The sequence below is a fragment of the Psittacula echo genome (assembly GCF_963264785.1).
Source record: "Psittacula echo genome assembly, chromosome: 3".
NCBI lineage: Eukaryota > Metazoa > Chordata > Aves > Psittaciformes > Psittacidae > Psittacula > Psittacula echo.
In genome coordinates, this window is record NC_137736.1 from 7,480,697 (window position 1) to 7,503,465 (window position 22,769).

General features: G+C 42.5%; 1 protein-coding gene across 2 annotated transcripts; it reads right to left on the minus strand.

The window, feature by feature from the left end:
* Positions 1–4,505: 4,505 nt before the first annotated feature.
* On the minus strand, positions 4,506–22,672 carry NAA50 (N-alpha-acetyltransferase 50, NatE catalytic subunit). Of its 2 annotated transcripts, none has more exons than XM_080613250.1 (5): positions 22,521–22,672; positions 8,874–9,007; positions 8,336–8,455; positions 7,190–7,256; positions 4,506–4,758 (listed from the first exon to the last, which is right to left on the minus strand). In XM_080613250.1, exons 1-5 carry the CDS (start codon positions 22,526–22,528, stop codon positions 4,578–4,580), a joined length of 510 nt encoding a protein of 169 aa, XP_080469376.1. In that variant the 5' UTR covers positions 22,529–22,672; the 3' UTR covers positions 4,506–4,577. The 2 variants fall into 2 exon arrangements, with proteins under 2 accessions (XP_080469376.1, XP_080469375.1); XM_080613249.1 differs by having other exon boundaries at positions 8,874–9,010.
* Positions 22,673–22,769: the final 97 nt, after the last annotated feature.

Here is a 22,769-nt window from a genome sequence, read left to right on the forward strand (position 1 = left end):
CTCAGTTGTTTCCTTCCACAGCTGTTCTGGAACTCTTTTCCGATGAATTTTCCTATTCCTAATGAATGCAAGCAACTCCATCTAATGATCAAGGAGTTTCCAGTGGAATTAAGTAAATAAGTGGATAGAGTATTAAGGGTAACATTTCTTTTTTTTCCCCAGAAACTGTACCACAGTGCAACTTGATCAGTTTGTAAGTGGCATGTCAAAGCAGGAGAGGAACAGAAAGGAGCTACAGACAAACAATGGATTTAAGAGACTGGAATAGTTAAGAAGAGAGATGAGTTTTACTTCAATAACCTGAGAAAAATCAGTGTGGAAGAGTACTCGCTGCATCTTAAGAGCAGTTATTTTTACAGGTACAGACCATAGTTTATCAAAGATTGTTGTCGAGATTTGCAATAGCTAGCAATTAGTTTGAATGCTTTCAAATATATAACCTATACAGTCCCAAACCAGTTGCAGTGTTCTTCATGCCTGGACTGTTTGTTCCAAGACTGCTCACTGGTCAATGCAAAACTATTCCAGGAGAATTCCTCTTCCTCTCCTCCCCCTGATCTCACATGACAGAGAATTTCTGAGGAAAGACTCATAGCTTTAGGGAAACAATCAGACCTCAGGCTCCTCAGCTGTCAGACACCCATGGCATTCACCACAGCAGCCCAACTCACAGTACATGGTAGAAATCTTCCAAGTTACACAGCCCAGGAAACATCTGAGGAATATTCTGTATCTGATTTCAGAGGGAAACAGCTGGACTGCAAAGAAAGTGCACATGACAAATTGTAAATGACGTAACTCAAATAGTGCACGTTTATTCTGAACAGTATTTCTAAAGAGTTTGAGAAAAAACAAAAACATGCTCCTGATGTACAAGGGCAATGATACAGATTTAAAATGGACCACCTTCTTGTAAATAATTTGCTCCCCCTGCAACTTAACTTGTAACATTGAGAATGCATCTGTAAACTGCACATAGTATACCACCTTTGAGTGAATCTTAACCCAAGACACCAGCGGGGGTCTTAGCCAAATGAATCAGGAAGCAGTTGCAGATTCAAAAGAAACATCCAAGTCTGCAGACACTTTACAAAACACAGACTTTGTGCATAGCAGCTGACCTGGATTACAGCATGGGGGAGAAGAGAACAATTTGGGGGATCAGATTTTTATTAGACACAGGGCACCATCAAGATTTAACGAAATACAACGTAAGTTTATTTCAATGGTAACAGTATGTCATATTTAGCTGGCAGGTTTAACCATTAGCTGCATCATGTAAATTCAACCGGCTTCTGTATACACAAAATAAATTCTCTCCCTTCCCCTCCCAAAAATGAGGGATATTTCTCCTGGATGATTCTTTTTCCCCTGTACCATGGTTTCCTCTAATAGGAGTCTTTTTGTGGATATCATCTTCATCCTTCAACCGATGTATGACAAAACCAGTTGCAAAGATTCAGGAATAACTCGTATATACACAATTTACACTCTAAAGCTGTTAGTTACACACATTTTTCTTGCTCTATCTTCATCCAGAAGAGGAAGTGCTAATATCTTTTTTTCCTCCCAACTTTTACAAAATTCAGTTGTTCATAAGCTGTTATTTTCAAGCTCAAAGGAGGTCCTGCTGCAGCAATGACCAAACTAACTGGAGGTCTCTGCAGTAAGCAGAAAATTCACACAATTTCAGTACCTCTGGGTAACAGCACTAAGATAAAGCGTTCTCCTCCCACACTCAACATGGCTGATATACCAATAAAATACAACTGTTTGTCACCCAGAACTACTGACCTTCACCTGCCCTTATCCATGTACAGGGAACACAGCTTTCTATGAGATTCAGATTAAACCTTGTATTCAAGATTAAACTACTGTCTTCCAGAATTAACAGCCTGGGAAAAGGAGTCTTACATCTGTGGTCACTCTCTCTTCTACCTCCTACAAAATGTTTTAACAGGAGTTACAATGAGGCAGGTTTGCTGTAGAATAGGAGCTTTAAGAATTGTTTTCAGGGATACATTCATAGAATGATGGCAGCCCAAAGCAAAAGAGACAGAAACAAAGGTTAATCCAAGTAACTTCAGACATCAGACGCGTACTTTTAAACCTGAAGGAAAACTGTCTGTGAAACACACCGATTTGTGGAAGCCTACGACAACAGCAAATCCTAAGAGTTCATATCCCCACACCCATCTACCCAACCCAAACACTTAGTTCTATTAGAATGAAGAGCACTTTGCTTGGCACCAGAGGCAGCTATGGTCTGAGTTACAGCTGTGCTGCACAAACATCCTCAAATACAATACTATCCCTCTCCCTCCACATACTCCTCTTGGTTTGGTCTACAGATGGCCAGGGAAACTATGTTGGCATATGACAAGCTAATTGTGCTTCAATACACCCCCTTCTAGAAAGATGCTGGAACTGCCAACGTAACCAGTGCGAGCAGGTTCTAGCAGTACTAAAAATAAGCTTTTGTCAAAATTAGGCTGCCTCTGGCTGAGGAAACCATTTGCATCTTTCTAGCCAGAGTCTGCCACAGAGTGCTGCAAACACAGATGCTCAGGCCATGCAGAGGGGCTTTTGCTGTTATCCCCACGACCCAATTAGTGCAAACCCAGCAAATAGAGTATACACTTTCCAGCATAGGTCTGTCAAGATGCACTCCAACAAGGACTGCGCACCTCTGGGAAAGGAGCAGTAATTCTGGAGCAGCTATAGCCACCCCTCTGGATATCAAAGACCACAATGTGCAATGAGGGGTGCCATCCCTTGCCTCACCACAACTCCCTGTCTTGAAATCCTCAGTTCCTAAGTCACCCTCGAATGACTGGACAGCACCTACTAACCAGATGTATGCTGCAATGCACACTATAGAGGTTGGAGGCTTTCAAAGCAGATGCATTCAAGATGCAGTCTTAGACTTTAAAAAACAAACAGGAAAGGAATGCAGTTCAGTATCTACTTGGGGGATGGGGCAGGTTGGTGTTGTCTTAGCTCAGTGCACTTTCCCATGTGCTTGGAGAAGAGTCCAAGCTCAAGTTGGTATTTGTATTGGCATACATAGAATTGCTGGCAATAGTGCATAGAAAGGAGCACTGATATTCACGCAAACAAAGCATGGAAAGATGCAAAGCAGGCTTAGTAGAGTTTACTGTAGCTTTGAGGTTACAGTACTAGGAAGAAGCCAGTCAGCCTATTTTCCAAACCCACAAAATGCTCTAATATACGCTGCTTTCTCTGGTGCTCCATGAACACCCTCTCAGAGAGGAGAACTGCATTATTACCACTGAACAGGACAAGGGGAAAATCGTTCTCAGCGGGGCAAACTGCAGTTCCTCAGCACCTCCTCCCAAAGGAGCACATAAACACAGCAAGCCAAGCTAATCCTAACAAAATCCAGGAAACCCCTGCAAAGCTCTGTGATTAGGGCTGGATTTATGTTTGCCTTCTCAGCCTTGCTGCCTGGTCTTCTCAACCCTTGCCTCATCTCAGATGTGTCACCACATGCTTAGTACCTGTAAAAAAATGTGGTTTATGTTATCGAAGCTGGTAAGGTGGTCACAGTCACTTTTCCCATCCCCAAAACACCAATCAAACTAACCCTCAATGAGCTCTACAGCATTTCACCCATTTTAAAAGCAAGGGTCCTGCCTCAGGATGTATACTTTTACAAGGTTACTCTTGCCAACACCAGATCTAGCTCTTACTCTGGCAGAAGTCTGCTGGGAGTTGGGTAAATGAAAATGAAAACCAAAGACCACTTTAAATTCTCCTGTCGGTCAGTTAAGAAATGTAGCACCAGCTTGGGTGAGGAGTAGTTAAAAAAAAAAGCATTCAAAAAGGTCAGGCCAGGCAGAGTGAAAAGGTATGGTGAAGCAGCCCACCCTTCTCAGCAAAAGATGGAGGAAAAAGCCATACTCGAAAATATTGGTAAGAACTAAACATATTTTTGAGGTGGGAGGAATTAAGAGGAAGAGTGGGAAGTACTGAAGTAACATTCAAAGGTTGGAGGGGGGGAATAAAGTACCCTGTAAGGTTATAAAAAACACAATAATGTGGGAGTCAAAGGACAAGATATTGCTTTTCCTTTCCCCTCCCCCCCCACCACTGGATATACATTCTGCTTATTGAAAGAAATAATTGTGAAGGGAACTTGTCACCAGGATAACCTGCTCAAGCCCTCCACACCTCAAACTTAGATCTACACACCTTTTCCCACCCCAACAAAGAACAAAATACAATAAACAAGAACCCGAAACCACCCCCCCAAAAAAAAAAAAAAAAAAAAAGAAAAAAAAAAAGAAAGAAAAAAGAAAAAAACCCCAAACCCCAACAAAATCGACCTCTAATGTATCAGAAAGGAGAGCTCAAAAACCCATCCCAACCCCAAACATGATTGGACAATCCTTGGAAGAAGCATTACATTACATTTTGTTGGAGAGAGGTCAAGAAGAAAAAAAAAATTAAAGAGAATGAAGGGGTGGAGTTAAAACCAAAAATCAAACTCAAGAGGCCTCTCTTTCCTTATTTGGCGACAAGCAAGTGCAAGAAAGTGTTCATTGGGGGTTTGTTCAGTTGTCGGTCTTTTGCACATCTGCGTTCTGGCCAAGATAAGGGGCTTTGAGGTTTTTCTGCAGCACGTGGGCATCTGCAGGCTCTATCCTCTTGTAGTAGTTTTTCTTCGTCTCAATGATCTCAAAGCCAAACTTTCTGTAGAAGTCAATCGCAGACTCATTGCTGATCTGGACATGCCTGGGACAGAAAGGGAGAGAGAGAGAGATTGAGAGAGAGAGAGAGACAGGGATCAGAACTTTCTGTGGTTCAGTCTTCTGCCTGCACACTCAGAACAGTCAGAGACATGATAAGAAAAGGAGCTGCTTAGATAGAGACAGGAATGCTGGTGGAAAATCAGGATTGGAAATCTTTGTCTTCCCAAATCAATCCTGAGCTAACACACAGCTCCTAGACGGCCTGTAGTAATCTTTCTGAGAAGTGGCAAACATTTTCCCTCATTAAAGCTCTTTTAAGGAACACAAATAACAGACTCTGAAGCATTAATAGCTCAGTAATTTCAATTTTTCTTAATGTGGAAGTGACAGAGATTTTGTAGAAATATATAACAAAGTTTGACTACAGAGCCAATTTTAGCTTCCTGGAGTGACACTTCTTAGGCGACCAAAACAGTCGTCTGACTGCTGATCCCTACACGCTGCCACACAAAACTGGCAATGGTGTTTGATGCAGTTTTAACTCCTTGCTCACTCCCAAGTACCCTTCTCTCTTATGCTATGGAAGCATAAAAAAAAGCCCCATGGACTTACAAAGTCCTTTTCCTCTTTTACCTATCTCCCCCAGAGTTTTACAGATCTTGCTAGCGTATTTCAAGAGTTTCAAGGCCTCCAAAACAAACAGCCACCAGTTCTTCATCCTAAGCAACTAGGAGATTTATTTGCACAAGTTCTATTAAAATAAAAATAAGAGAAAAGGGATGCTTGCCTCAACAAAAGGCATTCATTAAACACTCCCAAAAGTCAGTGGACACTGCAGAAGCTCACGAATCACTTTGTCATGACAACATGCTGCTTAACCATAGAACCAAAGCAACTCTGGGAGCAACAGCAGATCAAAAGATCTTAGTGTTAAGCCAAATAAACACCAAATAGCTAAAAGGCAACATCATAATAATGACAAATTTACACACGGATAGCTAATTGGGTGCTAAGCTACACAGTATGTTCAGATAGAAGATGCACAAGAAACAGACACAGTAATAAAATCAATGGGCCCCTAAAAGAACTTTATAATGCCCAACTTTGGGAGCTATTTATCGTCACCCCAGAATTCTACTCTGGGAATCGGAAATGATTATGAAGGATCTGTTTTTTGCATTAAAACCAACAAACAGTTTCTTCACTAGGCACACAGGAACATGCAAAAGCAGAAATGAAAGCCTGTGCCAACTAGCAGGCATCTGAGAGGTTGTTACCACTCTTTCAGAGGCAGGAGAGCAGGAATACAAGCCAAAAGCAGCTGTACTCAGACTCCTCTTTAAGACACCTCTTACAGAGATGGCTCAAAGCTACAACAGTAGAGGACTTGGAAGACTGCATCTCCTTGGCAGAGGTGGGGTAAGCTTGAGGAGAAAGTCACTCCATTTATATTGATATTGGTGTACCAAGCACTTCTCACTAGCATCTTTAACAGTCCAGGCAAGTGTTCAAGGCGCAGTTCTGTGGCAGCGTAAGTCCATTCAAGTTGTACCTGCTGTGGATCTATCCCTAACAGTGCATGATGTTTGTACTGGTATAAACTGGCAGTGATGGACAAGAGAAGTGAGCACTTGGTAATCACACAGATACCAATGAGCTGGAAGAAGCAGAAGTGTGCAGCCAGCAGCAAAGGGGAAAACAAAGCTTTGGCATCTATCGATTTCAGGCTCTATTTCCATGGTGATCTCTTAGAACAGCAGTGCTCTTTTAAGTAGCTCTGTCCTCTACCCCAGTCCTTGCTCTCATGTCTGCATCACACCAAACGTTTATGCAGACTTGCAGGTGATTTAAAAAACAAAACAAAACAAAAAAATCCCAATCCCACCCAGAATCAAAATTGGAAACAGCTTCCCAAGATGGGTCAGGGCACTGACCTGCTCTACTGTGCTGCTGCACAAACAGCTGACCTGGCAGAGTGCAAGAATAGGAATAAGCATTTGGGCCTTGTCACTGACCATGAACCTAGACTGCTTGCAAGCACCTCTGATCTGGTGTTCTAACCCACACAGTACTGTCATAAAAGACAGACAGCAAATGCACCAAAACTGCATGCAAGACTTGCAGCATTTTCCATTCTGCAGTTGACACTGTATGGTAATAAAAGAACTAGAAGAATTCTTCCACATTTTTTTTGTCATACTCATTACTCTGCTACAGAAAGTCATTTGTAACTAAACTACAACCAAATTCAGCAAATTTGCAGAAGCCCTTCTAAAGCAAGCAAGGCTTAGTTTTCTCAGCATCACACAAGCCCAGCATGTGACCCCTCGCTTTCTTACTGGCACTTACAAGATGTCCCATGACCCCACTGTAACACAAAATACAAATGTTCTTGGATGTCCCTCCCTTTGCTCCCCCATATTTGCCTTTATTATGCCTCAAAAAAAACGCATGAGTAGAACTCATTTACTTACAGATAGATGTTGTCAAAAGTGCCATCTTTTTCACAGATGTTTAAGACATGATTCAACATTTTAGTTCCTGCCAAAAGGTAAAGAGATACTTAAGAAAATCAGAAGTGCATAATAAAGTTTATACTTAGCTAAGGGCTTTCTTGAGGAGAAGCAGGTCAACTGTAAATAGGTTAAAATGGCCAAGCTTGTGAGAACTAGGCAAGGCAAATAAAATATGGCTTATAAGTATTTCACTATCTTTCTGACTGCTCACAAAATTGTTTCTTTTTTTAAAATTAATTAATTAATTAAAAAATTGTTTCTTTGGAGAAAACAATTTTTATAATTATTATTAATAGTTTAATTAATAATTACTAATTTAATAATTTGGAGAAAACTAATGAATTGTTTCTTTGGAGAAAATAAAACCAAAACAAACAACCCAACAACAAAACACCATCCCAGGAGCACATGTATAAAGCAGCTTACTTAAACACTAGCTTCAAGGTCCTAAACTCACCTCAACTATGGGGTCAAAATAATGTATAAAGCAGTGAGAGCATTGGTAAGTTTTCTAATAAAGACCTAGTAAAATAATTTAAAATAAAGTCATTTTTCCATTCCAGCTTGTCAAAGCAAACAAGTTACTGTAAGGTCTTGATTAGTCTGGCCTACAAATCTGCAACACAGAGAAAAGAACTAAATGCAGTATAGACAGAAAGCAGGTATTACCCCTGAGCAGTGATAATCAGTATTGAAAAAGATACATAGAAACACCCCTTCCCTTTAGAAACCTAATGAAGGAATGTTGTGTTCTACTTATACATGACTTGCATACTGGCTGTGTACCTCTAACAAGTTATTTCATGTGCCTGTGCATCAATTTTCATATCTATAGAAGCAGAGTATTTACCTCACACTATGATAACATGATTAAGATTAAAATACTCTGAAATCCTGAATTAGAAAGTTCTACAAAAAGCCCATTTCTGAAAGGCAGGGAAAAGGAGCATATCATAAATCATACTCCTTCCCCAAAGTCTCTTCCAGAGAAATCAGTGGTCTAAAAGTGCATGACCTTGGTCAAAAATTTGAAAGAGCATTTAGTAGGCTGCACAGCAATCTGGTTTCTTTGAAGACTCAGACACAAAAGAAGATCCTCCTTACCTATTCCTAGCCTTCGGTAGGGTGCCAGGCATCCAAGCGTCATTATGTACAGTCTCTTCTGGTTCTGCGAGTGATCCACCCTACAGCACACTGCTCCCACTGCAATGTCATTGAAATAGGCTGCCAGGGAGGGAAACAAAATGTTATCAGTCACAAATTCAAACTATACATACAGCTCCTTCATTTACACCCTATTTCCTTTCTTCCCTCTTGCTAATTCTCCCATTCAAATGAAATACACTTTGTGGCTTAACACTAGGAGTGACATTACCAATGGTGCTCTGACAAACCAGCTGGCAGCACACATCACAAGTTTTCTGTCATAATAGAAAACCTGCCTATTCCCAGTAAAGCGGAATCTATTTAGAACACAAACCCTCTGATGTTCAGACTGGGGCTTTTTTGAGGTTCCCAAACAGTTCTTTCTCACTATGTAAAACAACAAAATAGAAGAATATGCTATTCAAAACCATTATGGATAGTGATGATGAGCATTTCTGTCACCATAGCCCACAATTACTGGCAAGAACATTTGTACCTAATTTGGCTAGTTCGCCAACTTCCAGTACATCCTTGTAGAACTTGTCATTGTAGCTGACAGGAAAAATGACCTGGTTTAGCCTCTTCAGCTGCTTAATGTTGTGTGGCGTCACATCTCCCAGCTCGATCCGGCTACTGGAACAAATCAAAACATGCTTAACATCTGATACATACCCAAACTTAATGATTTTATTTATGCTAGAGAACTGTCCCAGCTAAAATTCAGCTTGATACATATTTGAACTGCAACATTCAATCTGTACAATTAAGTCTTCTGTTGGTGGCTGATTTACTCCCAAACCCAATTTCAGTTTGTACTATACAGTCAGAAGTTTCTCAGGCCACACTTAATAATGATGTACCACAGTATATGTGTGGTTTTATTGAGTGGAAGACAGGAAGAGCACAAGTTTATGTAGGAGTGTTAGCTTTAACTTTATCCCATTCATTTCCTCATCAAGATTGGCAGAAGGGTGGGAATTGGGGGGAGGGGTGTAGGGGAGGAGAGAGAAAAGATGTCGGGGACAAGAGGCTAGAATTAGAGACCAAGAAAATGAAGTGCTTATCTGTGCTTCCAAGACAGCCTTAATTTTACCATTTATCAATATAAAGCTTATGCTTGGACAAAGACTAAGTGCAACTAGACATCTATCTGAAAAACAACAATACTGTGTGCAGCATACTCATAAGAAGCCTAATAATATGCAAGCGTGTCACTCTGGAGGTGATATCAGTATTCTTCCTGCTGACAGCAGAATCACAACCTTAAAATACCAGTACTGCACTGAATGACACTGAAAAGAAACAAACCAAACTCTTCTCCCTTTTCTAAGACTAACTTCCTGACAGAAACACTGCTTACATAGAAGAATATATATATATACACACTCACACATACACTAGTTGTTCATATTCCCAAGTCAGTTTCTTGGCTGCAGGTGGGCAGGTTTAATGAGGACTGCAAGAATGAAAAAAACCCAAACAAGAAGATAATAAAATTCTTTCCCCAGATGGTCACCAGAATAGATAGGAAGGGAAAAAGCCAATGCATGTCAAGTTAGAGATACACAACCCTAGGTTCAGCCCAGCCTTGTGCCTAGGACACAACAGCACAGATTAACTTAAATAATACAGTGAAACAAGGAAGCCATAACAGCCTACAACCTTCTTCAAGAACTGTACCAAGCAATGAGGTGTATAATCTGTCTCTGCTTTATTATCTGATCTTGATTATACATAAAAGCCCCTTAAACAGGTATCGTATCAGTTTTAGTTATTGCTACCAATTGTGGGTCATAAATACACAATGCTTTCTAGACATTGTATTGCAGCCTGCAAAACTACCAGAAAAAGCTACAGGAACGAAGCCTTTAACATTTACTTCAAGCAGTGTAACTTGCCGTCACATCCACTTTCTCCTTTTCTTTTACAGCAAAGGATACAGTCTTCAGATCTGCAAAGGTATCAAGGATGACCACTGCCCACTCTGGTATGACACAGATCAGACAATCTCCCCAGTGAGCCCTACAGAAGCTAAACAATTTCTTAGTAGCACCTTTTAGAGACCCATCTAGCCTTAACTAATGGACTATTGATGATTTTGCAATTCTCCATCAGATTATTATATTCCAGTTACTACTAAGAATTAATGGATGGTATTTACATATTGAACTTTGCTGACTCCAAAATCTAATCTTTTGTGCCAAAGAGATTAAAAAGCCCCCTGGTGTGAAGCACCTCATGCCAGTATTGCTTCCAAACTGTTCCAGGCAGCTCCTCATCTATCTCCCCCTATACCACACCGGACTTGTCAGTCTTGATTTCCTCCCACACTGCAAGGGCAATTGCAAAGCAACTAATCCTTGTAGTCTGCCCCCAAGCTCTGCCCAATTATTGTACAGCAGTCTTTTGAGAGACATCTCACTAGAGCTGGACAGTACAACAGTGATCTCAAGAATGACAGAAAAAGCAACAGCCTCCATATTCTTGCATCTCACCCATGCCAAGATACGCAGGCATACTACAAGCAACAGCAGTGGAATATATTTAAGTTTCTAGCTATAAACCACTGAATTATTGTGCTTGAAATACTCTGCAGTACCTCTTTTCCATGACTTCCACCATCAGCAGCCCTTTGTTTCACAGCCTTTTCCTTCTCCTAGATTATTTTTGTTCTCAAGATTCCTTTCTTCATGTATCACCACCTGTGCAAGTCCCTTTGATAATTATACTCCAACATGAAGTAAGTACTGTGCTAGTAAGGACCATCTCCTCACACTACAGAAGGACTCCCATTGTAAACAAGCATGTTATCAAAGTTATCAGATGCTGTGGTAACTTTAGTAGTTGTTTCATGCCCAGCTTTTCAGCCTAGCACAGCAGGGTTTCTTGCAAGCACACAGAAGGCAAGTTGTGCCCCTTTACCAATCTCAGCCAGCAGCGCTGCTATCTTTTCCTCACAAAGGGTAGGAATAAAACTGGCATGTGGATTTCCAGGTGTATTTGTGGCTGGGAGAGAGTTTTGCTAAGGTAGAGCACCCCAATAACCTCATGCTAGCAGCAAAGACCCAGCAGCCTCTTTGTTGCAGTCTGCATCAGAGTGGAAACCAAAGCAGGAGCAGGTCTCAGCTGCCCAGTTAGATCAGATGAGCTACAGAGTAGGAGGTCAGTAAGGGAAGAAAAAAATCCTCACATTCACACTCAGTCTCTTGAAAGCGTCGATCTCTTGTCTAAAAAGATTTAACAGTATATTAACCTCGGTGATACCTTTTTCTATCAGTAGATGCAAGCTTCAATAGATAGTAACACTAGCACGAACTTTTAGGATGAACTCACAGCAAAGCTGTTATAGAGTAAGTCTGACATAGACTATCATCAAGCAGCGTGTTCTCTAACATTATTTTAAAATTATTTAGTTACTAATGAAGTGAGAAATCAGGCATTCGAAGACAGTCACTACAGAATATTAATGATGACAGTGCAACAGAACAAAGACATATTGTCAGAGACACCCAGGAAAAGACGGATGAGAAAGGGACCACGGCCAGAAGATGGACCTTCACCAAGAAGGTTTCAGGCAGAGAATAAGTAAGTGCAGAAGCAGAGTCTAAGGCTGCTTGTAGCATCTGAGCCAAAACATCACCTCTGAGGCTGGCATCAGGCCAGAGAAACAAGTTCCAGTAGCAGGTGGCTAAAAGGTGCTGTTGACAGATTTCCTCAAGCCCTTGGGCTCCCCATCTCTATCTCTCACCACTTGCCACATTCATTGCTGCTTCCTGCCATCTCCTTCTGCCTGCCTCCTATGCTGTCACTAGCTGTTTCCTTATTGCTTGAAAGTTGCACCAGGGCCAGTAATTTATCCCGGAGGTTAACATGAAAAAAGGTGTGAGAACCACTGCAGGAAGCATTAATCAATATGCTAAATATGTCTGTTTAAATAGTATGTACTTAGACCACAAATTACTTTAATGTATAGCACTAGTTGATTAAATCAGCACCACATCTATTACACACAAAAACATGTAGTAAATAAACTAAATGAGGACATGGAAAGGAGAACCCAAATCATGAGAGCTCATCACTTTGCCCGAGGATACTGTGGCAAAAGTGCCACTAGAGCCTTAAGTATAAGCAAGGGAAAGCTTGCACTGCTGCCAAAAGCATCCATCTTGCTGTCTCATTTCCATTCTTCTGCTGGCACAAACGTGTGCAACAATGTGGTGAACCAACCCAATTAAAACTAACCTAGCCAAAAAAAGGAAAGTTTAGTTATAACCCACATCAGTCCCCTGACTGGGTTCACCACACAAGTCTTCTGCTAGCTTAAAGAAGAGAAAACAATTGCCAGAGGCAGAACCAGTCATTCTTGAGCAGGAGTGCAGCCTGCCCCAGTTTAAATTTGAAGTACTATGAAAGGGGAGCACAGGGATCGTTCAGCATCTAGGTGTGCTGGTAAATGAAGTTGCTAAGCCACTGTCCACCATAACTGAAAAATCATGGCAGTCAGGCAAAGTTCCCAACAACTGGAAAAAGGGAAAAATAACCCCCATTTTCAAGAAGTGGAAAATGGAAGACCCAGGAAACTACAGACCAGTCTCACTTCTCAAAAGGAGTGGGACCAGCAGGCTGAAGGAGGTGATCCTGCCCCTTCACTCTGCTCTCATGGACTTGGGGGTGTTGGTCGATGAGAAATGGAACATGAGCCAGCTTCGGTGTGCTGGGGTACATCAAAAGAAGTGCGAGCAGCAGGTCAAAGGAGGTGATCCTGCCCCTCTGCTCTTGTGAAACCTCACTTGCAGCACTGTGTGCAGTTCTGGTGTCCCCAACATAAGAAGGACATGGAGCTGTTGGAGCAAGTCTGAGGATGACCAGGGGTCTCAAGCACCTCCCATATGAAGACAGGCTGAGAAAGCTGGGGCTGTGCAGCCTGGAGAAGAGAAGCTGCACGGAGACCTCAGAGCAGCTTCCAGTATTTGAGGCATCCATACAAAGATGCTGGAGAGGAACTCTTCATTAGGGACTGTAGTGACAGGACAAGAGGTAAGGGGCTCCAACTAAAACAGGTGAAGTTCAGGTTAGATATAAGGAAGAAGTTCTTTACTGTGAGGGTGGTGAGGCCCTGGAACAGGTTGCCCGGAGAAGTGGTGAATGCTCCATCCCTCTGAAGTCACTTAAACATCACCCATTGCAAGACTTCTCCCAAGCTACCATTATCCTTGTAGATAGGCTTTCTTCTAATTTCCATCCTAAAGGTACTCAAAGTTTACCCATATGCTGTCTCTTGTTGCTCATTAACTTAAGAGGGTTGATGAACACCGATACAGCCTATTCCACGTGCCTTCCAGAGAGCTACCATGATCTCTTCATACTTTTCTTTTAACTAAAGCCAAGCTCCTGGCCTCCTCCTTTAGGACTGGCACTTAATTCTTACTGTTGTCATACTAGCTCTTCTTTCCATTCCTTCAGATTAAAGTTAATTTTCCTTAAACATGGCTAACCAAAACTGCCTACAGCACCCCAAATACTTACTATTGCCTGTACAATGGCAGTAAGTTTTCCCCATCTCTCCCAGAAGCATTTTCCTGACATATCCTAGGACTATATTTGCATTCTTATAACTGCGACATACTGTGACTCGGCTACCGGGGGAAAAAAATGTACTGAGACTTCACTAGCAAGGAGAACGGGTTTCTGGTGCATAAGGGTGATGTTCTTCAGAAGCACACAGCCAACACTGTCCAGTGATGTAAGGATGGAAGTGATCCACAAAATCCAAATGGAAGTGGAACTTTAGCGAAGTGACATGCAGCAGCTAATGAAGCTGGCTGCATGCCCAGAACATCAGCATTAACACTCCTGCTCTTGCATACCGGTGCCCTAAGATCCTTCAGGCACTTGCTAAAAAAATGCTCACGCTTTCTGTAGGACCAAATGCAATCCAGTTAGTCCTACTGCAGCTGCATTCCTCTATCTGCAGCCCACAACAGGGCTGAGATTTGAACAGCCTATTTTCCCTATACTGTCTTAAATTTATACTAGTGGAAGCAACACAGAATAAACGAGACACTAGTGTTTGCTTATGCTAAGGCTGCCTTTTTCCTCTTGATGTATAATGAAGGAGAGCTGCTACACAGAATGACAGCTCAAGAGGAAGCCGATTTCCAGAATTACAGTTCAAGAGGAAACACAAACTCAGTCCCAGGGAACAGCAAGTGTTGAACACCAGTTTAGAATCAACATCAGGGAGAAAAAGGGGGAATTTTGAGTTTCTTAATGCTGTAAGAATCTCATTGAACTTTAAATAGTGTAAGTCTCTCCCGAGAAGGATGTGCCTGACTGAAACAGATCTTGGTGTAACTGATAGCTGGGCTCAGGCTTATTGAATGCATTTGGCATGCTAAATTTAGCAGAGCTGTATCTGCAGCCTGTAAGACTTACTGAGGTATCATCAAACAGTCAGGAGAAGGAGTACAGAGGAGAAAAGGGCCCTAACAAATTAAAAGGACTTCAGAGAAGGTTTGTCACCCACTAAGCAGCCAGCTAGCTTTACTGCTTCTATTTTGGCTTCCAAGTCAAAGCAGGAGTCTAGACAGGATAATCCAATCATAAAATAAAACCAAACCAGAGCTATGAAAGCTATAGACCTGAAGGGTGTGGCTTTGCTTAGATTAAACTCCAAAGCCAAAAGAGCCTCTCTGGTGTTTTGGGTGGTTTGGTCTGGGTTTTTTTTGAAAGCAGATGAGCTGTCTTGCTAGGCACACAAGTTAGTCTAGTTCTTGTGGACAGACCGGTATGTTTCCAATTATCTAGAAGATCTGTGGGCTGTAAATCTACTTTGCTTCACTTGTCAGAAAACCAAAAGGATTAAGTACAAGCCTAACATGCGGAAAAGTCTTACCAATTTGCTTCTGAGCCCCTTCCCCCCCCATCCTCTTTAGCTCCACTTAACTTCTGAAAACCTCTCTTTGCATGATACCAGATACCCTGCTGGAAGTTACCCCCAGCTGTGTGCTGGGCTGTAGAAGGGCACAGTGATGGTCAGAAGAAAGCTAAGCAATTTTAGAATCAGAATTAGCAGAAGACTTGGGATTCAAATGCATCTCAGTGTGAACAGGTTTCACTGACATGCCTCCTCATTCCCCAAAACATACTCCAGATCCTCTTTGCGCCTCTCCTTTGTAAGGAAAAAAAAACCCCACCAAATCTACAGCACATTACATTCAAGGTTTCTTCATTATATTTAGATAATTCACCCTGCTTCAAGCCAGGAAACCTGACCATTGTACAGAAAACTGGACTGCAAGAAGCAAAGTTATGCTATAATAGCCTCACAGGCTTCCCAGCTCAAACCTGTTCCTTGAGAGCTGTACTAGACCTCAAATCTAAGCTCAAAACAATCTCAAAACCACACAATCCTAAAGTTGAAGTAGCAGTAAAGTTACGAAGATCAGGAAGCATCTCGGCTGTCTCATTATGCAAGTGCAAAGCAGGGGCAGTGAGGTAATTTCAACAAGTGTCAAAGAAAAATAACCTTTCCCAAGAAAATTAAAAGTTCTCTCCCTCTGCACCTGCATACAAACAGCAGAAATCACAATGCCTAGCTGACGGAATGGCTGAAGTCCCAATATATCAGAAATAAATGCAGTTGGTCTAGAACAGAGAAGCAGCCATATGTACATCAGTAGCCCATAACACTTTGCTGTTTCAGAGCACTTCATGAAGTAAAGGCTTAGATTTTATACCTGCCTATTCCAGGTGCATCAAAGTCAGGTGAAAGAGGAAACAACTTGCCTGTGATCATACAGTAGATAAAGACCTGCCTGGAAGCCTAATTCTCCATTTCTGGTCTAGCCACTTTTCCTTATTAGTCAGCTAAGCTCACAGGAACATTCAGATTTTGAACCGTGACTGCAAAGCAGAAGCACTTCACTAGTTTGAAACAACTTAGCTCAAAATTAGTGTTGTCTCTCCATTACCAATAGCCTGAGACATCTTATAAATTACTGCCCCTTTCCATACCCACAGTGCCCCTGGATGTAACAATTCTAACCCTTACTTGCCTCCTAGGAGAACATAAACCTTTGCTAACCAGTGTTCATGAAGAGCCTGATGATCCTCAGGTAAGCACAGAGACTTACCTTCAAATTCAAAATAGAAGTGATGCTGGGTTCAAAAAGTGCCTTATTTACATACAACTGTATATCTCCGGGGCACTTCTCATGCTTATGTTAGATTACAAACTATAGAACTGACATATCAGGAGAAAGGCATTTCGCTCCTTTGCACAAACTATTCCTGTGGGTCACTGAAACACCTCTGTTCACAAATGCCCATGTCCATCAGGTCAGTACAGAAAGAACAGCAGGTCATTCTAGGTCTCCTGACTGCCTTCAGATTTCACCCCCAGGGGTGGTGGGGGTTTTTTGAGGTGTTTAAATCATGCATTATATAAATAACATACCATGAAAAAATAACAGAAAGTGCTGTCAGTTTTATGAGCCTACCTTCAAGTATTTCTAAAGCAACAATCATGGCAAGCTATCAAGCACAACAACCTATTTCACCCTCCTCTCCTTCTCCCAAATTTCAATGACTTTTTTTCTCAAATGAAAGTTAAAAACCCAAACAAGTCTCTTATAATTGCAATTTTCAACCTAATTTGTGACCTTTACTGACAAGAAATTATAAATGCCATGTAGAAAAAACTTGCACAAGCCTTCAAGTGCTGCCCTGGGTCTCACCCATCTTCTCAAAAGAAGATTAATATAATGATCAGATGGTGAAAAAGGGATTTCTTTTCAGGGATCAAGATTCTAGTCTGCTACAGGCCAAAAAACACATGGAGCCTGGAAAAGAACAGAGAGAGGAAGGATGAAGGCCAAGAGAGCTCAGGAAGCACTTCATGCATCAAGATCTTAACATGCAGCATCTTATTTTCAATCCATTAAAAAAACCCAAATAAATTATTCTGCCCTCGGGAAAGTTCAAACACCTTAGCTCAGTCACCTAGTGACAGTGTTGTGTAAATGACTGTGGCTCTATGAAGGCCAATAAAGGCCTATAAAGCCTTGTTTTATTTCCTTCACATAATGAATTAATTCAATATGCTTTGAAACAAATACAGTTACCCCATTTCAATGCTGTGCTTCTCCACTCTCAGGTCCTCAAGTCCAAGAGTCTCCAAATAACCACCAATTCTTCTATGCACAGGCTGCTTCTCTCATCCCCTCTCCTCCCCCCCCCCAGACCTCTATCTTGACAAAGTTGCTGCTGTAGAACTCCCACAGTGGTCACTTCTTCCCTTCCCCTCTCTCAGCAGGGATCATAAAGTAATCCTGACATTGCCTCCTCACTTAGAGCAAATGGGATGCAAGGAGGTACTGCACTTCTCTCTTATCAATTCTCAAACAAATGAAAAGACACAACTTCTCCTGTCCTATCCTCCTCCTGCGGTTAAAAATATCTAGCACCTTCTCAGATTATTGGTCTGAACACTTGTAATGCTTGCCAAATGGGCAGGCTCTATGAGTTCTGAATCATTTCCACTGGGTAAAAGTATTTTTCTGGCTCAACCATTGCCCATTATTTCCCATTTTAGAAAAGATTTAATGTGGCAAAGGAGGATGCATCGTTTCTCTCATCCTCAGGAGATGGCAGCAGAGTATGTGGCATTTGTCATTAAGTACATTTTTCACAGAACCTAACAAGCCACTCATGTGAAATGAAGTGAATAGGCAAACACCACTCAAAAACTAAGACTAGGTTCTAAAGTACTTCAATAAAATGGCTACAATCCCTATGCTACCTTCCTATACTCCCAATCCTTCCTACTCTGTGGAATGTCTTAATCTGGTTATGGAATTAAAGTGGTAAGAGTTATAAATCAGGTTAAAGTACCTATAATAAACTGCACTGAGTCTTTATAGACTAATTTAGAAGCTATTAAGCCATTTGTAAGCATGCATATAGGCAAGGTCTAGATTTACCATCCATGAAATTCAATGTGGAAAGTATAGCTCACATTTGGACATTTCTAGGTTCAGAAAAATCCTAAAACCAAACAGTGATTTTCAAGCTCAATTACCTTTTTTGTCCCGCCAGCTGTGTATATGACAATTCAGCAGTTTTCTCCTAAACTTGGAACTTCCTCCTATATACATTAAGCTCAGCACTGTGCTTTGTGACTAGAAAAACATCAGCAGTTCTCTATGAACTCTGTAATACTAATTCAGGAGAGAAAAACATCTCCCTGTTCTCATGAGAAACATGCACAACTTCAGGACCTTGAAGGGTTTACTTTGTGAATCCCGGCCAAACAAACAGAGATATCAGAGCTGACCCATAGCAACTCACCCTACTTTCAAAACCACTATTGTTTTTCTGTTATCTTGGTATTCCCCAGCTGTGGTGTCTCTTCTACAAAGGCAGCTAGAACAGCACTAGTCTGCAGAGCCTCTGGGTTATCAAGTTCTCTGTGGCAGCAGCTACCTGTTGTGTAGCATCTAGTCTGAAGGGCTCTTTCCGCAGCAAGTCAGTACCCTTAGAAACTACAAAGTGTAAAATTTAACTGCAAACACATAAAAATTTAGAGGCAGTCTCCTAACAAATTCCTTACACAACAGTAGTGCTCTGTTACCTTCTAAGACAGTGGTGTAACACATAGCTCTCTGCTCCCTGGTTCAATCCATCTTTCATCTTTCAGCTCCATGCATGCTGCCACACGACATTCCCATCAAAACTGGAGAGAGGTTTGGTCAATGTGACAGAATAACACATATGTACAGGATCACAGGCACCAGGCCCTGCTTGTAATATGCACTACACGCTCTATATATGATACATGCTTTATGTATCTGATACTCCTGGTCACATAGCAGGTAGAAGCATGGGCACCCTGTATTATTCCCCTTGTGTAATGTGGTTTTAGGTAAGGGCAGCAAGGAAAGGCTGGATGACCTATTGTCAGAGGCTTCATCTGAACATTACTGAAATGGGTCAGTAAAGCACCCTTACTGTAAGACATCACAAGGCCACAGACAGTGATTAGCAAACACTCAAGAAACAATGCAAGATTTTCCACTGTCTTTTCTTAAAACCAGTGGCATAACAACTGTACTGAAAATATAAAACCACTGAGCAACAAGTGACTCAACACTGCAAAGGCATGAAGGTGTAGGGAGTATTATTTACATCTGCTCTACAAAACCAGAGAAACTACTACAGACAGTAGAAAACAAGTCCTTTCCATTGGAATTTTTCCTTGTGCAAATCCAATTCTAAAACAGATTTTCAAATTCCAGACCTAACAATAATAACATGTAGGAATACAATAAAAAGACAAATGAATCTCTAGAGAATCATGAAGTTCACTAACAGAGCAGTGTATTACCTCAGTTTTTTAACTCATCTCTAAACTATTAAAATCATTCAGAAGGTGAGGAACGAGTGAACATAAAGCCAAGTAACACGGAAGCAGTCACCAGTTCAGAAGCTGGTGTTTGATCTCATCAAACAAGAGAAAACCCACAAAATTTTAAAGCAGCTGAGAAAGCAAAAAACAAAATAATCTTTCACCCTCCCTGAAACCAGAGGTCCTCTGTAAAAGTCACCTAATCTCAAACACCCCCATGATAGAGGCTCTACAACCCTCTATGCACTATTACCATTGCTATGTGCTCTTTGGAATTCAGAGAGCTAAGGAGGGCTGCAAGCAAAACATGTTGACTACACAATCTCTTCCAGATCTGAAATTTCCAATTGTCAATGGACTTGTTAGCTTCTTTTGTCATTCTTTCTCTGCCAAAGTAGACTGTTCTTAATTACAGCTGATGTTACAGGTTTCAGTGCTCTCAAACTTCTCTCTGCACTTTGCAGTGTGGGTTACTATGCAACGCATACACTTCCAGAAAAAAACCTCAGATGGAGTCAGTCTGTTCAAAGGAGATTCAAAAAGGCTGGTCAGAACCCTTTAAACACCACATTAGCTTCTGTATGTTGGAAGTTGAAGCTTTAGATCTATTTTTGGACCTATCTTCTGACACTACTTGTTTTTTAGGGATCTTCTCCAGTCTTTGTAGCTTGACAAACAATTTGGTTTTGTTCCAAAGTATCCCTATGTAATTTAATATATTCCTTCTGAAAACTTCGCCCAGTCCTTTGATTCTCTCATTGTATTTAAATTGAGTTACTTTTCAGTTTCTATCATCCTATGTGCCTCAATCTGAATTTTTACAGAACAGCTGGATTCAATATGAAGATTTTATTCTTCACAAAAATTTGCTGTGTGGCACTAATGGAGTTTTGACAGAATATGCTGCTCTTAGAAGAGATGAAAGAGTACCAGAAAAGCAGAAATACACAACTATAGAACCCAAAGACATCAGTTCTGAAGTCAAATCAGAATTAAACCTACCCAAAGTGAAAGCAAAGTAACAGAAATAAAGGTTTTGGTGCTCTGGAAGCAGAAGAGGGGTACACGTACCTTGGGCAGTGCCACTGCATCGTGGACAGCCCTGGCTGTGACTTGCCAGGAGACCTCCACGGCTCCCACTTGACATGCCTGGGCCGGTTTCCACCTCACACCTCCATACCTCCCTAATCCCCTCAACTCAGGACAACGGAGGATAAAAGAAACCTGGTTTTGTCAGGAGCACTGCGGAACAGTGACCACATCACCTGCCACTTCATCTCAGCTGATGAGTGCTGTTGCTCTTCTCACAGTCATCCTCTTTATAAGGTGACTAAGAGGTGAAGTGCCCTATTTCACACAGGATGGGGCAGGCCAATAAAGGACTGACTGATATCCTAAACACACCTATGTCGTGTCAGCTGAGAGTCAGTTTATTTGCAAATCATTGCTGAACTTCTCTCTACAGATATCTGCCAACACCTTGCAATATCTGAAGCTGCTTACACACTGTAAGAAACAGCTGAGCATCTGTTATCAAGCAGTCTTGTTGTGTGACCTCACAATGACTGCTAATAAGCTAAACCCCTTATAATTTCTAAGTAAAAGCTTAAATGCTTCGGCTTCCATTCACCCTGCCTTAAGCTGCCAAACTGGAATAATAATACCCAGCATTGCGTAACACCAGTTTCAAGGGGACTGGTTTAATACTCCTTTGAGAAACAGCAGTGAAAAGCTTCCTTTGCAAACATGAAGAAACTAGGTATGGAGCAGAAAGTTCATGTTTGGCGGCACAGAGATGACTCTGACATTGATAAACATTAGGTGATTTAACCAACATTGAAAAACCTGTCCTAATGTGACCTGTGAAAGGTCAAGCAGGTCATCTGACACCTGAGCAGAACTGTGACTCTAAAGGCCTCCTGTCTCCTGTTCAATCACTGCTCCTCACTGCCTCCACTGAGCAGGAAACCAAGTGCTTCAGCCAGCCACGTCTGAAATCTATGGGTTTTCAAGTGCCACCGAGAAGTACAGCCAGGCCCAAAGAAGCACTGCTACAGAAATCAGACACAAAACACAGCTCGTTTTCACCCATCTGCGTTGTACAGCCTCCACGCAGACAAACACCTAAAGATCTAAACCAACAAAAGTACTAAGAGAGTGTTACAAACCACAGCGCTGCAAAACCACAAGTCCGAGGGTAGCAGCTTCATAGACCCAACAGCGCTTATTTGCTATGTCCAGACGAGTACGAACGACAAGTTAGGAACAGCTCCCGCGCCGACTGCTCCCCCCGTTAGTCCTGCCGATCGTTCGACCCGCAAGTCGAAATCACTCCGGAGCACGAAGAGCCGCTGCGTCCCACCGGCTCATCAGTTTTCCTTACGGCAGCAGAAGAGATTTCAGGGCGAGAGAACTCCTACTAAGAACACCTTTTGGGTGGGAAGGGCACCACAGGGCAGCCGAGCGATCGCCAGCTTCTCCCTCTCGAAGACACTTCCCTTGACACCAGCCCCGCGCGGTGCAGACCACGGCCGCTCTCCCGGAGGGCAGGAGACGGCAGCGACACCCCGTCCCATTCCCGAGGCACCAACGGCATTACTCAGCTCCTCCATCTCCACCTCCCGCCGCCCCCCTCATCCCGCCGCGCCTGAGCCCGCTCCGCTCGGCGGTCAGAGAGGCGGCGCGGCCGAGGCGGGCCGGGCCGATCCCCGTGGGGCGCGCCGGGCCCGCACTCACCCCTTCATGGTGCGACCACGGCCTGGCCGGCACCGACGTCCGCGCTGGCTGCGTGCAGGTCCTAACGGCGCAACTCCGGCCTCCTCCTCCTCGGCCCGGGCAGCGCGGGCGGCTCAGCCTCCTGCTCCCGCGCCCGCTCCACATGGGCCTCCGTCCGCCCGTCCGACCCGCCCCCGTGACCCCTCACCTCACGCCGCAACCCGCGCGAGCGGGGGGCGCCGGATCGCGCTGGGACGCTTCCGGTGCACG

Bases quoted from the DNA above. Each gene is read 5' to 3' on its own strand.
- NAA50 (XM_080613249.1), bottom strand. The intron at 8,456-8,873 runs GTACAAATGTTC...CCTCCCTGGCAG, and splicing joins TGGCGAACTAGCCAAATTAG to CCTATTTCAATGACATTGCA. The intron at 7,257-8,335 runs GTAAGGAGGATC...ACCTTTTGGCAG, and splicing joins CTACCGAAGGCTAGGAATAG to GAACTAAAATGTTGAATCAT.